The following is a 13277-nucleotide window of genomic DNA, read 5'->3' as shown; positions in this document are numbered from 1 at the left end:
GCCTTCTGTTTCCTTCAGAAGGGAGTCTCCTATGACAATGACACATCTTTTTTTCTTTATGGAAGCAGTTTTGACGCAGGGCGTAGGCCACCTTAACCTTGGCGACACTTCCAAGCTAGACAAACCATCGTCCTTGTTATTGTTCGGTTCCACTTGCAGAACCTCATACCCATTACGGAAGGGCATCTGGGAAGGTGGGGTAGTCACAGAGGAGATGTGCCTGCTGGGAAGCAGTTTTGACGCAGGGCGTAGGCCACCTTAACCTTGGCGACACTTCCAAGCTAGACAAACCATCGTCCTTGTTATTGTTCGGTTCCACTTGCAGAACCTCATACCCATTACGGAAGGGCATCTGGGAAGGTGGGGTAGTCACAGAGGAGATGTGCCTGCTGCACCGGGCAGGAACTTGTCACCATTGCCCCCTATCTGTTAAGTCACTATTTTCAGCCAGGCAGAGAGACGACAGGGAATCCTCCGTATCACGTGTCCTGTCTGCCTGTTGGGCCTGTCTCAGGGAAGGTAGGGTGTGATTCCAGTAGTCTATCTCTCTCCTGTTCTCTCCCTGATACTCCTCAACCTACTCACCTCCTCCCAGAGCTCTGTCAGTAAGTGGATGAGTTTCTCTACCTGGGTGCACCTCCCACAGGTATGCTCACTACTGCTGTCTGATACTGGCATAAGATCTACATTCATTATTAATAGGAAACAATAAGACTAATGAAAAATTTTAATTATAATTACGAACATTTTCTGGCTCACCCTGAATCTATATTTAACACAGAATAGGTTGGCAGGCAGCGGGGTTGGACAGAATCCCACTGCACAATAATCAACCAAAATGGCAGTTTTACTTCTGCTTTTTGTCCTTCGTATTTTGGAAACATTAATAAAATCTGTTGCAATGGTCAGGGTCATTTGCTAGTCAGCTTTTGTTCTTTCCTGTTCTTTCCTGTTCCTTTCTTTTCCTTTCCTATCCAAATATAAATGAATCAGGAATGACTTCAGTTGTGAGCAGAGAGGATTCTTTCTTGGGATGTAAGGAAAAGAGGACTGTTATATTCCACTAAAATATTTTTCATTGTTTTGGGATAACAGTAATGGCTTTGTGACAACCTTTGCTTGGGCTGCCTGAGCATTACACCGTCTTTCAGGTTCTTCTGCTCATTCCATGTTCACAATTCAGCAGGGAATTGAAATATTAAGAACAGACTCAGACATAAATCCAAATTTCAGTCCCGGTATAAGAAAGGGGAAATGTGTGTCTGGGGGTCAGGTGGAGCTCCGGTCCACAGAGTCAAGAGGTAGTCCAAGAGGCTGAGATGACCACTGAATCAACTACTCTTGGTATGCCATTGCAGGGCTCATTTGTTCAACCAGTTCTCCTTTGTCTTATTACACCATGGTCGTACTTGCTCCAAGTGACTGTATGATCCATGCCTTTGCCTTGCTAATGCTTACTACACTTTCATGTAAAATGTTCTGAAATCTGTGGGTGGCTATAGCCTTTTGATCTTGGATTTGACTTCAAACATCAGGGTAAAAAATACCATCTCTCAGTTATAGCAAAATGAACTTCATGGTTGATTTCTGTGCTAAGGGAAAACACAGACTTATGAAAGAATTTTTAACTGGTGCAGGAGCAGAGGAAAAATCAAACAATAAGAACATATCTTTTCCTTGTTGCAACCAAACATCTGTAGAGGAGTAAATCTGGAAAGACCTACACCAAGTAGAAGGGTATTGGCTTTGGCAAGAAAATCTCTGGACATACAGGCAGTGGTTTCTACAACCTAAGAAACAATTAATGGTAAGAATGACCAGAGGCACCGTCTTTTCTCCCTTTGTCTCAGCTCATTTAACATTGAGAGAATTGGAAGAATTAGTCTAATTAGTGCAAAGTAATAAACAAGGTTTTAATTTTCAGTTCAACATTAAGAAAACTGCAGAGCCAGTCCAGCCTCGAGCACTCCTGAAGTTTCCCAACATTTATGGCCCCAAACCAGTAGTAACTTCACCTGAAATTGTTAACTACACACAGTATTCCCTGAAGACAACAGAAGAACCAGTTACTGGAAAACATACTGGTTTGGATGAGAACAGGATGAAGATACAAGTCAACGAGGAGCTGTTTGTTCTCCCTCAAAACGGTAGGAGCATTTGGTCTTCAGACTAACAATTGCTTTTCTGGGTGTAGATCTGTAATACTTCTAAGCATAATGTGACTGTAGTTAGAGAAATAAATGTGAAAATGAAGACATAGGGTGCTTTTCGCTCTCTTATCATGAGCATTGTAAGTGAGTTCTGTCTTCAATGCATGTGTTTAATAGAAAGTAGTAATGGAGCTCATCAGGACATTCAGATAACAAAGCTGTAGTTATGTCTGGCTGTAATTTTTTTTTACCTAAACATCTTTTGTGTTGAAGAATCTGGCTCACTGGAAGTAGACATTTTGTAGAAAAACATGTATTTAGTGTAGTTTTACTGAGAGCAGTTGCCAGAGTGTGGGTGAAATACCTGGCCAAAACTAGGCAGAGTATCTTCTCCAGGACAAATGCTAGCTATCCAGCAACTGTCCTTGTCAGGGACATTGGCAGCAGGGCTTCAAGCTTCTACTTTATTTTCTCTGCTGCTTTTTTTCCACCAGTTTGGTGATATGGTCTTGGCTTGTTGTAATGTGCAGTGAAACCAAAGGCTGACACCTCAGACATTTTTGCCAAACAGAATTCTTGTTTTCCAGCCAGCCCAAAGGGTAACATGCCAAAGCCTGGAACATAAGATTCCTGGAGCCTGAGAGAAAATGCAATGTTAATTATATACATCTGGCAGCATGTCTGTGTTGCTTCCATACCGATTTTTACCTTCACAGCTGTCTTTTAACAGGATAATTGACTCTTATGGTTACCACATTAATAAAACCTTCCTGAAGATTTGCCAGAGACACAATGCCATCTGTCATGGGTTTTTTTGAGAGAACTCTTTTCTGTTTTTTAAAATTGCTTGAGATTATATTTTTGTCCTTCTGGGAGGACAATTGCTACGTTAACCCCTCCACCCTGAGACTTGTGAATACAGAAAAGAAAGTACCATGGGAAGCAGCTGCATTGGAGGAAGAGACTGTCTGAGCCACATCCTTAGGTGTCAGAGAGAAGATTATAGGGTGGAGAGGCTGAAGGATGATGGCTGCATGTAGGCTAAAGCTTTATGTAAGTGTGTTAGTGTAAGAGCCTCTCTGCACTGCTAATGGCACAAAGAAGTTTGCTTCCTGCTGTGCCTGATTTCATAGCTCAAGTGTTGCTGAAATAAAGCAAGAATTGTTGCATTCTCCTTTCAGTGCCACATTGAACTGGTCTGGACTGTGGCTGAGATTTTTAGGAGAAAATGTGCTGATCCCACTATTGTTTTCTGTGTGAATCAGACCTGACCTTGCAGATAACAGCTTTTGATGACAAAAAGCTGTGGCTTCCCTTTTAATCTTGCAACTTGCTTTATTTCAGTATGAAATATGTACTCAACTTCAAAATCACACATGGAGAAACTGCCTTACAGCTTCCCAAGCTCATTATCTTCAACCTGGTCAAGCGCTATGGAAATAGATGTCTTCTGCATTACAAAGACTGTATTGTTAAAATTAAAAAACGTTTAGAGAGGTCTGAACTAATGCAGAGTTGCATGGCAGCTCAAAAGCAGACTCAAGTTCTCATTCCAAAGAACATAAGATTTAATTCACCAACGCGTGTTAAAAACAATTTAAAACAATATAACAAGTAATGAATGTAGTTTAGATACCTTGGCCTAGGCATAAGGTGAAAGAGCAAGTGTGTGAACCATCTTAGAGCATAAAGTGGTAGAGAGCAGAAGGCTTGTCCAAGTGCTGCAGAAAAAGCTGAAAGTGTGAGAAAACAGAGCAATAAGGAGATATGGTGATGGAGGAAGAAGGAACATAAATTATATTCCTGCATACAAGGTGCAGGAATAGTAAGATATTTAGAAAAGTCAAGTCAAGACAGGGTGGATTTGTTCTCCTCAGAAGGTGAAGACCTGCTTGCTAAAGGGGTTATTTCAGTTCCAGGTGTAGTAAAGGACGTGTGTGTCACAGAGCACTTGAACCCCGAGAGGGCAGCCAGCTGTAACCAGGCCCCTGAGCTGCGCTACTCCCTTGCGTATGATCAACAAAAAGCCGAGCTGCGTGTGGCCCTTCTGGAAGGTAAGGGGCAGAGATCTTCCACTGGTGTTTCTCCATCTGGAGGGTACAAGACACCTGTTGATTTTACAGAGAGTTCCCCTCCTACCTTAAAATCAACATGTGTCCCCAGGACCACTGGATGTTTCACTGGTTCTGGGCTTGCAGAATAGAAATACCTGGCAATGTCACTGCTTGAAGTGAGCGTGCAGGGCATGGCTTGGGAACAATTGTTTGCACAGCTCAAAAGCAGAAGTCAGGAACCAGGATGGGCTCCTCCAGTCCCAGACATGGTACAAAGCAACATCTTCTTTTTATTTTTTCCTTTGGGAGCAGAGGGGAGGGGATTGCTATCTCCTTCCTCTCTATAACTTCCATTCTTCAACTTGACCCACTCCCTACTGTCTCTTCCTCAAGTCAAGTCAAAGGCTGAGGTGGAGATACCAGACTTATCTTGTAGGGCCACTGAGGAAGGTCCCTCTGGCTGCACCTGGCCAGGCGGCCAGGCTCTGTGTCACTCTCTGAAGTGGGAACTGACAACTGTAACAGCTTCTCCGCTCAGGGCTGGAGCATCATCAGTTCCTCTGGGAAAGTAAAATAAGCTGACTGAATAATTCATGCACAGTGCAGATCTCTGTGGAAACCTAATCAAATCACACCCTCTGAAGCAAAAATTGAAAGGGTGCTAAACGGCAGCCGCTGCTGTGGGTGACCTGCCAGCAGCAAGCCCACAGCTTCCCTCCAGGGTGGACACCCACACCTCCGGGATGCCACCCTGGCTCTCCTGTACGCATGCTCCTCCCTGGGTGCCCCACTGCCACCGGGGCAGGACCCAGCTCTGTTCCCCAGCTCTGCTCCCCCAAGAAACCAGGAGATCCCTGTGAACCATGGGACCTGGAAGCTCAAGAGCAGCTGTCCTTGGACTGGCTGCAGCAAGGACTTCAGTTTTGCCCACAAAGCCATACTGTTTCATGACCCCTCGGAGGAAGGCGTGTTCTTCTTGCTGCGGAGAAGGCAGAGCAATTCTGTTGATGCAACTGAAGGGGAGTGTGAAATGCCATTCTCACTCTAGGCTTTTCAGGATAAAAGGGATATAAAATTAGGGATTAGTGTCTCTTGACACAGGTCTTTTGGGCTGTGGGGTGGCTTCCGAAGGAATCATTTACCAGAGGTTGGACAAGCAGAATGTAATAACACAGACGTATCCCACACTGGCCTGCAGGGCTGGGTGTGTGCCAAGAGGGATGTCTCTCCCATCTCTGATGTCTGTGACTGACCATCCTACTTTTAAAGCCTTTGTAAGAAGCTTTCTTTGTGTGCCAGGGTAAAAGTAAATGAGAGCTGCCCATTCCTGTGCCATGCTGTGTCTCATTTCATTGCTGCTCTGCATCTTTCAACAGAGCATGTTTCCTTGAACTCAGCTGTTGCTCTCCCAAACACTAACAGAATCCTTCTGCAGTGGCAGAAAGACAAAACACCACAGCATGGGCTCACGGCTTAGTCTGCCCCATGCAAACAGGAACAGGGGTCAACGTCTATGCAGCTGTTTTATTTTATGGCTCTCATGAAATAAGCAATTTAGCCACAGGTATTTCGGGCTGTCTTTTGTGAGAGGTCCTTACAATCAATCTTTCTTTTCCAGCTATGCATGGCAGAATGAGTGGGGACCAAGATGCTGGCTGCCATTGCTACATACTGGGCACACTGGTGAGCAGGTCCGGTATTGCTGAGGCCCAGACAGAGCTGAAGAAGAAGGTGCTTCACACCCTCTGGGAGGAGGTCCTGCGATTCCCATTAATGGAGGAGGAGATGCCAGAGGGGACGCTGACTCTCACCCTGAGAAACTGCGACAAGTTCTCCAGACACAGCATTGTGGGACAACTCAAACTGAACCTTGCTAACGTGGAGGAGTCCTTTGGGATGGCCCAGTGGGAAAGGCTAAAGACCCCAGAGAAGGTATGGACTCAATCTGTGTCGGTAGTCCAGAAACTCTAATGATTAATTGTTTGGACAAAAGAAGCCCTCTTCCAAGAGGGCTGCATGTCAGTGGGTGGCTTTATTTGTTTGGAGCCAGGTTTAGAGGGGTGATGTGTGACTGCAGAGGTGACTCAGCACTGCTCTGTGTTGGTCTGTAGCTAGCCATTTCAGAAAGCAATCAAAGCCCCATCAACCCAGCCCTTCCATCTACAGATCCCAGCAGTTAAGATGTGTCAAAACTCCCTCTCCTACTCCCTCAATTACATGACAATCTGACACTGATATCTGTAATTCGAAGCCTATGTCTAAAGAAAGTTACGTGAGTTTCTGTGAATTAGCGATGCAGGGCCATGGTGGCAAGAGTTGAAATACCAGAGAGTGCCTACAGAGCAGGATGGAGGGACTCTGCAGAGCTGGGTGCGGGTAGGGCATACGGTGGCACCCCAGGGAGCCTTAAGCTAGGAGTGAAATACATTGTTGGGAATGAAATATTTGACTGAAGACCACTTATCCTTACTGGGATCAATCCAGCAGTGCTATTCATTCTGGGAGATGTCAAAATATCACTCATTGCATTGTGCTGGTTTTCTTAAACGTCAAAACCTCCCTTTCCTTCCTCATCCACACCTTCCCAGCTGCACAGACAGGGAAAATGGAGGGAAGGATTCCAACAGTACTTGAAGTAGGTACAGGGGATGCTTCATGTGCCCTAACTTGCACATTTCCTCAGGAGCCTTTTCCCTGCCATGAACTAGATTATTCTTCTAGCAGCAGCAATGCACTTAACAACATGGTAGCAGGGTGCTGCTATTGTTGCTACTAGTACATCACTACAAACAGGTACCTATTGTGCTCTGGTGTGGTATGGTGTGAGCAATGCAAAACACCACCAGCATTGTCGCTAAGCATGCTGAAATAAATTATTGCCTGTCACCATCAGGGGTGAGGGCTCTCCACTGAGTTGGCCACAGACACAGAGTACAGAGTTAGCATTTCTGATTTCCAATAATGCTAATTTATCTGATCGCCACTTGAATGCTAATAGGGCTGGCCACTCTAAAAAACCTCTGGCAGAGAGTGAGGCGGCAGAAATAAATGGGTGGTCTGAATCAGTTTAATAAACTTCAAGCACAAGGCTAAATATTTGCCTAATAGCTGTAAATTGAAATGAGTTCCCAGTCTGCTGCTGTAAAAAGAGATGTCCAAAAGAAATTATTCCAATATAATGATTTAAATTCCTAAACTGAGAGAGATGGAGCTCCCCCACCCCCCTAATCTACTGTAGTATCTGCTTTGTAAGCAATACCCAAGGAACAGCCTCTTCACAGCAATGGTCAGTTGTCACTCAAGTACACCTGATAGAGTCCTGACATACTGGGTACTCCGCCTTGGTCCAGCTTCACAACTATGCATAGAAAAAAGGGCAGCATTCATTTCTTCTCCAGGCTGACAGCGCAAGGTTAACACTAACAGTACTGCTGAACAGTGCCCCAGTTTGAGCTGAGGATGTGCAGTGAAAGCTGAATTTGCGTCATCTGGGACCTGAGAGAGCCAACCATTGCACAGATAGCTTATATACAGATCCTGAATCATTCATCGAGAACCAGAGCAGGAAGGAATGAGGAAGAGCTGATCAAAAAAGAGGAGCTATTTTTGACAGCATCCATCCAGGAACAAAGTTACTGGGCTTTGTTTAAAGTCTGACATTTCCGTGAAAAGCCATGAGCTGCAGAAATTTAATTCCTACCTTCCCAGTAATTCTCCCACACACAAGGGAAAGAGCTCAGAGGGGAGCTTACAGCTAACCAGGTAATGTAATTAGTATTCAGGAATCCATGGACTGCTGTGAGCAATGCAAAGCGTAGATATTGCAGACAGATATCTTGTCTTCCTTCCCTTCCAGTGCTTTGCTAATGACAGTGATGATAGTGGCTCCTTGCATAGCACCTTCCCTTTTGTGATTTCACGGTGCCTTGCACATGTAATTCATTGATGACCCCCTGATGCTTTTTATCCTTATTGCACAGAAAGGAAGACTGAAGCTCTGGTGGCTGTGTGAACTTGCAAGGTTGCAGCACAAAGTGCGGGTTATGGATTTAATATGAAAAAGAAAAAAACCAAAACCCAGAAGGAGAGGGAAGGAAAAGTACCTCTGGCTTGGTCTCTTCATGAAAAACTCCAGCAGAGACCAACCATTGGAGGTTTTGCTTTCATGTGGATACAGGCTGGTCAAAAACTTGATCAGAAAATTAGGAGCTAGAAAGCCATAAGCACAAGATGTGACATGTGTGTACAATGTGTGTGTTTGTGTATGCATGCGTGTATGTGCACGTTTACAGAGCCCTGCCACCCCCTACCCCCCAATCTCCACTCTATCTATCTGTGCCTGGAGCTACAGGAACCAAATTCTAGCCAAGAGCTATAGAGTGGGACCTGGCGAGATGTAGAGGGGATAAATAAACAAAAGCAGCTTATGACTTGCCTAAACAGTGGTTTTGTATTGAGGTGGTATTTGTATTTGTCCCTCCATGTACAAACACCTATTCTTTTGTAGTGGACATACAGCCATTTGAATCTGCCTCTGTTTGTTTTTATGTGTGGGGTTTTTTAAGATCCACTTAGATTTAGGTCAGGATTTATGTAGGTGAAATGCATATGAGCCTTTCGTTGCTACCTGAGTGCATGAAAAAAAGATTTACTTGGGCTGATTTGGGATTGAATTTCAGGCTTCCTTGCTAATGGCCTCCCACCTGATTTGTACACGACAAATAAGTCATTCAAACCAGACAGCGATGACAGCCATGTTTTCTGGAGAGTCAATCAGCTCACACGGAGCATACAGGGGCCTGTCCTTGCCTGTTACAAGTAACCGGGTGAAAACTTAATTTGAAATATTTATGGCTCACTTAGAAGCAAGAGTGCAGAGCACAGAAATGGCCTGGAGAAGGGCTGTCTGTCCTAAAGCGTGTAAATCATGCTAAGCAGTCCAAAGGGAGTCTATTGAATTGACATTGGCTTTCTGGGACTCTTCTGGGTCATTAACCTCACACTAAACCAGATTTGTGTCACAAGCTCCTACTCACTGAGGGAATAACTGCTCCCCTTTTGCCCCTCACTGCAGGTTGGCAGCTCTGCACACACTGGCGTGGGCTTTCTCTCCTTCCCCACGGGATCCCGAGGAGGAAACAGCACTGCTCTCCCAGGAGAGAGCGATGGGTGGTGTGGTTATGTCCCTCTGCTTCCCCCCTTCGGGGTGCTTGTCCAGGGCAAGCGGGAAGGAAGGGGAGAAAGGTCAGGAGGCTAAGAGGCCAATCACTAATGGGAAGAAAGGAATAAGAAAAGAAAAGAAAAAAAAAAAGTGTGGCCCCCTGAAGTGAACGCCTGATGGTTCAGAGCGTTTGCCCTGGAGGAAATCCCGCAGGGGCAACAGGGGGAGCTGCTCACAGGTCAGGAAGGAAGAGTAAAGAGGCTTTCAGGTTGGCTGGGTTTTTCCCATACCAAGTAAGGGTGTCAGAGAAGGTTCAACTCCAGGTCCAGGGTCTGGCTCTGTGGCAGAGTCTACACTTTCCCAGGGAGCCCTACACTCCTGCTAGGCAGTGTGGACTGGGGTCCACGTCTGGTCAGAGCCTCGTCACAAAAAGAGCAGCTGAAATGAAGAGTGAATTATGAAAAGCAGTAACGGAAGTAGGGAATGTAAATAAAGGGCAGCTAGATAACCTCTTAAAAAAGGAGTATCTGACTACTTGCATGTAGTTCAGCCCCAGCTGACTAAATATTCCACTAAAAGTAGATGTTAGGAAGCAGTTACTTTCCAGCAATAAAAGAAAGCAGTAACTAACATGATCGGGGCCTTACGAGGGGAGGAGCCCTCTCAGACATCTTTGCCAGATTTATTCTCATCCAGTGTAACTGGAAAGATTTCCTGTACAAAGACAGGGAGACAACGGTTGGTCCACGACCTTCCACCCATCATCTTGTACTATTTAGTTTTCCTAATGTTATGGCCAAGATTGTATAAAAAATTAACCCTTCCTGTGTCTCCATTTCCAGGAGCCATCTACAGGCCATGGGGAGGTTCTGCTCTCTATCAGCTACCTGCCAGCAGCTAACCGCCTGCTGGTGGTGATTATTAAGGCTAAAAATCTCCATTCCAAGCAGCTGAAAGATCTACTTGGCAATGGTGAGTAGAATAGCAAGAAAACAGAGACTGTTGTTTCTGCTATTTTGTAAATCTAGAAAGAAAGTGGGAAGGGTGGTGTTTGGCAGAAAAAAATAGATGTTTAGCCAAAGAGATTTGAATAATTTCTAAAAAGTGAAAACCAAACCCACAAAGATCAATGTTTCTTATGTTCTCTCTCGCAGTCTGATGTCATCAGTTAAAATTCTCTTGCATTCATTTTGTTGCATGCTCATTAATATGGTGTCTCTCTCTCCACTTCCTACACAGATGTTTCTGTCAAGGTGACACTGAGGCATCAGTCCTTGAAGATGAAGAAGAAGCAGACCAAACGTGCAAAACACAAGATCAACCCTGTGTGGAATGAGATGATCATGTTTGAGGTGCCTCATGAGCTCCTGCGTGCCTCCAGCGTGGAGCTGGAAATGCTGAGCCAGGATGGTGCTGGGCAGAGCCACGTGCTCGGCAAGTGCAGCCTGGGCTTGCACGTCACGGGCACAGAGAGGAACCACTGGGAAGAAATGCTGAGGAACCCCAGGAGACAGATAGCCATGTGGCACCAGCTCCACGTGTAGGCTCATCAAGATTACTGCCAACCAGATTTCCACCAGGCCTCTGAGCCTGGGGGAATAAGCTGCATTTCCTTCCACCTTCCCCTCCACAAAGTTGCTCGGCACAGCATTCTTCTTACATCACCTTCTCTGATTTTTCTGTCTCATCCTAGCCCAGGAAACTGTCTGGAAAATGTCTTTAAAGGATAATCTCTCACCTCATCAAGTGGTTCTCTCAAACAAGGGATTTGGCTGCCTGGATGATCTGAATTAATTTTATTAGCCTGCCCACTGTCATTTCTGTGAGGTCCCTCTTTCTGTAGAGGAGCACAGGGGACCTAAGGTATCATGGAAACGTAAGCCACTCCTTTGCATCTGGCACTGTCACCCAAGTCCCTTGATGAGTGCTGGCTCCATAATCACAAACATGCAGCAGATGTTTTACCAGTCACTGTTTTTCATAATACTTTACAAGACTGTGAGAAATGAAGATCACAAAACTAACTTTCCCTGCAGACCCAAAGTATCAGTATGAAAGAGAGAATGAAGCCAACGTGCAGTAGATGGATACCTAGGAAAAGATACAGAACTAAGGGAGAGAACAGAGGAAGAAGAGAGAATGAGACAGTCAACACTGTCATCCTGTGTAGCCTTTGAAGCAAACACTGACAAACAAGAAGTCAAATACCTTCCTTCACTTTTGTTTCCTGGAGTGTTTGATACCTTATATTTAGGATTCATGAAAACTGCTGGAAATATGAATGTTTCAGGACCCTTTAGCAGAATACCTATATCTTCTATCTTTCTCTAGTGTCACCCAGGAAGACCCTAAACATGGACAAAAAGTTATTTTTGATGTTACCTCCAAAAACTTGGACCAAGTCTTTCTGCTTACTGCCATCTTTTCTGTTTGGGTTTTTCTGTGCTAGAAAGTTTCAGATAGTCTAATTATATTCCAGGCAACATCTAAGACTAGACAAAAGAAGTGGGATCATTGCATACCTTAGCAGTTGATTGATGGTTTTGGTTTGACAGTTAACTATTGCACTCAAATCCTCATACCAGCATTACTCGAAGACAACCCTTAAGAACTGCCATGTATTTCGTCACTTCCAGACAGAAGGAATTCACTGACCAGACAGACTCTCCAGGGCTTGTATTTTTGTGTGCACTTTCAAGATTCAACGTGGCTTAAATGTTACTGTTTACTGTCCTTTTTTTGTATCTAGATGGACTGAAAGTCTGGCGTTGGCAGTGATGATGTTATGACCCCATAAGCACACTGCTTGTCCTACCACTTTATTTCAAGTAGTAGACACAGCTTTAAGGGACTTGCATGGGGACAAGGCATCCAAAAATCTAAAACCAGAACCATATAGTTTGTAGCACTGAAAAACTCAGAGAACTTCATTTTTGCAGGGTCAGCTTGATCCTCTGTTTAATTCAAAATATTAAGCTAGGCTTTATCTAGTATCCATCCCATTTTGATGACTTAATCCCATTTTGATGACTTAGTCAAACAAGTCTAGCAGACTGTCAAGTGAAGGCTGCCATCCTGTTGGCAAAGGGAAACCACCAGAACCAGTATCTGAAAACTGGCTGAAGCACCAGGCTTCATTTAGGGGAATGAAGTTCAGCTGGAAGCCAGTCACTAGTGGTGACTGGGGCTAGTGGTGGGACTGACACTGTTTAACATCTTCATAAATGACCTGGACAATGGGGCAGAGCGTGCCCTCAGCAAGTTTGCAGATGATAAAGAACTGGGAGTAGTGGTTGATAAACCAGGCGGTTGTGCTGCCGTTCAGAGGGATGTGGAGAGGCTGGAGAAATGGATTGACAGGAACCTCCTGAAGTTCAACAAGAAGTGCAGAGTTCTGCAGCTGGGGAGGAACAACTCCATGCACCATTGCAGGGCTGGGGGCTGACCATCTGGAAAGCAACTTTCCAGAAAAGGACCTGTGTGTCCTACTGGACACCAAGTTGAACATGAGCCAGCAATGTGCTCTTGCAGCAAAGAAGGCCAACAGTGTCTTGGGCTGCATCAGGAAAAGCATTGCCAGCAGGTCAAGGGGGGTGATCCTTCTTCTCTACTCAGCACTGGTGAGGGCAAATCTGGAGTGCTGTGCCTAGTTCTGGGCTTCCCAGTGCAAGAAAGATATGGACTTACTGGAGACAGTGCAGCAAATGGCCATGAAGATGATTAAGGGACTGGAGCATCTTCTGTAGGAGGAGAGGCTGAGAGAGCCAGGACTGTTCAGCCTGGCCAAGAGAAGGGTCGGGGGGGACGGGACTTATCAATATGTATAAATACCTGATCTGGGAGAGGAGAAAAGAAGATGGAGCCAGACTCCTCTCAGTGGTGTCCAGTGACAGGACAAGAGGCAAGGGCACA

The 13277-nt window shown here is 45.1% G+C and overlaps 1 protein-coding gene across 2 annotated transcripts in view; it reads left to right on the top strand.

Annotated features, from left to right (window-relative positions):
• Positions 1–11040, top strand: part of SYT13 (synaptotagmin 13) — a 20626-nt gene extending 9586 nt beyond the window's left edge. Inside the window, exons 2-6 of one of the 2 annotated variants that reach the window (XM_009277478.2) lie at positions 1925–2147; positions 4070–4204; positions 5823–6136; positions 10208–10337; positions 10605–11040. In XM_009277478.2, coding sequence (XP_009275753.1) covers positions 1925–2147; positions 4070–4204; positions 5823–6136; positions 10208–10337; positions 10605–10909 — 1107 coding nt within the window. In that variant the 3' untranslated portion in view covers positions 10910–11040. Of the gene's footprint in view, positions 1–1924; positions 2148–4063; positions 4205–5822; positions 6137–10207; positions 10338–10604 lie in introns of both variants that reach the window. The other variant, XM_019471602.1, reaches the window with a different exon arrangement.
• The last annotated feature ends 2237 nt before the right edge of the window (positions 11041–13277 follow it).

Source organism: Aptenodytes forsteri, unplaced genomic scaffold (genome assembly GCF_000699145.1).
Source record: "Aptenodytes forsteri isolate BGI_AS27 unplaced genomic scaffold, ASM69914v1 Scaffold146, whole genome shotgun sequence".
Classification (NCBI taxonomy): Eukaryota; Metazoa; Chordata; class Aves; order Sphenisciformes; family Spheniscidae; genus Aptenodytes; species Aptenodytes forsteri.
This window is presented reverse-complemented; position numbering and strand designations above follow the sequence as displayed.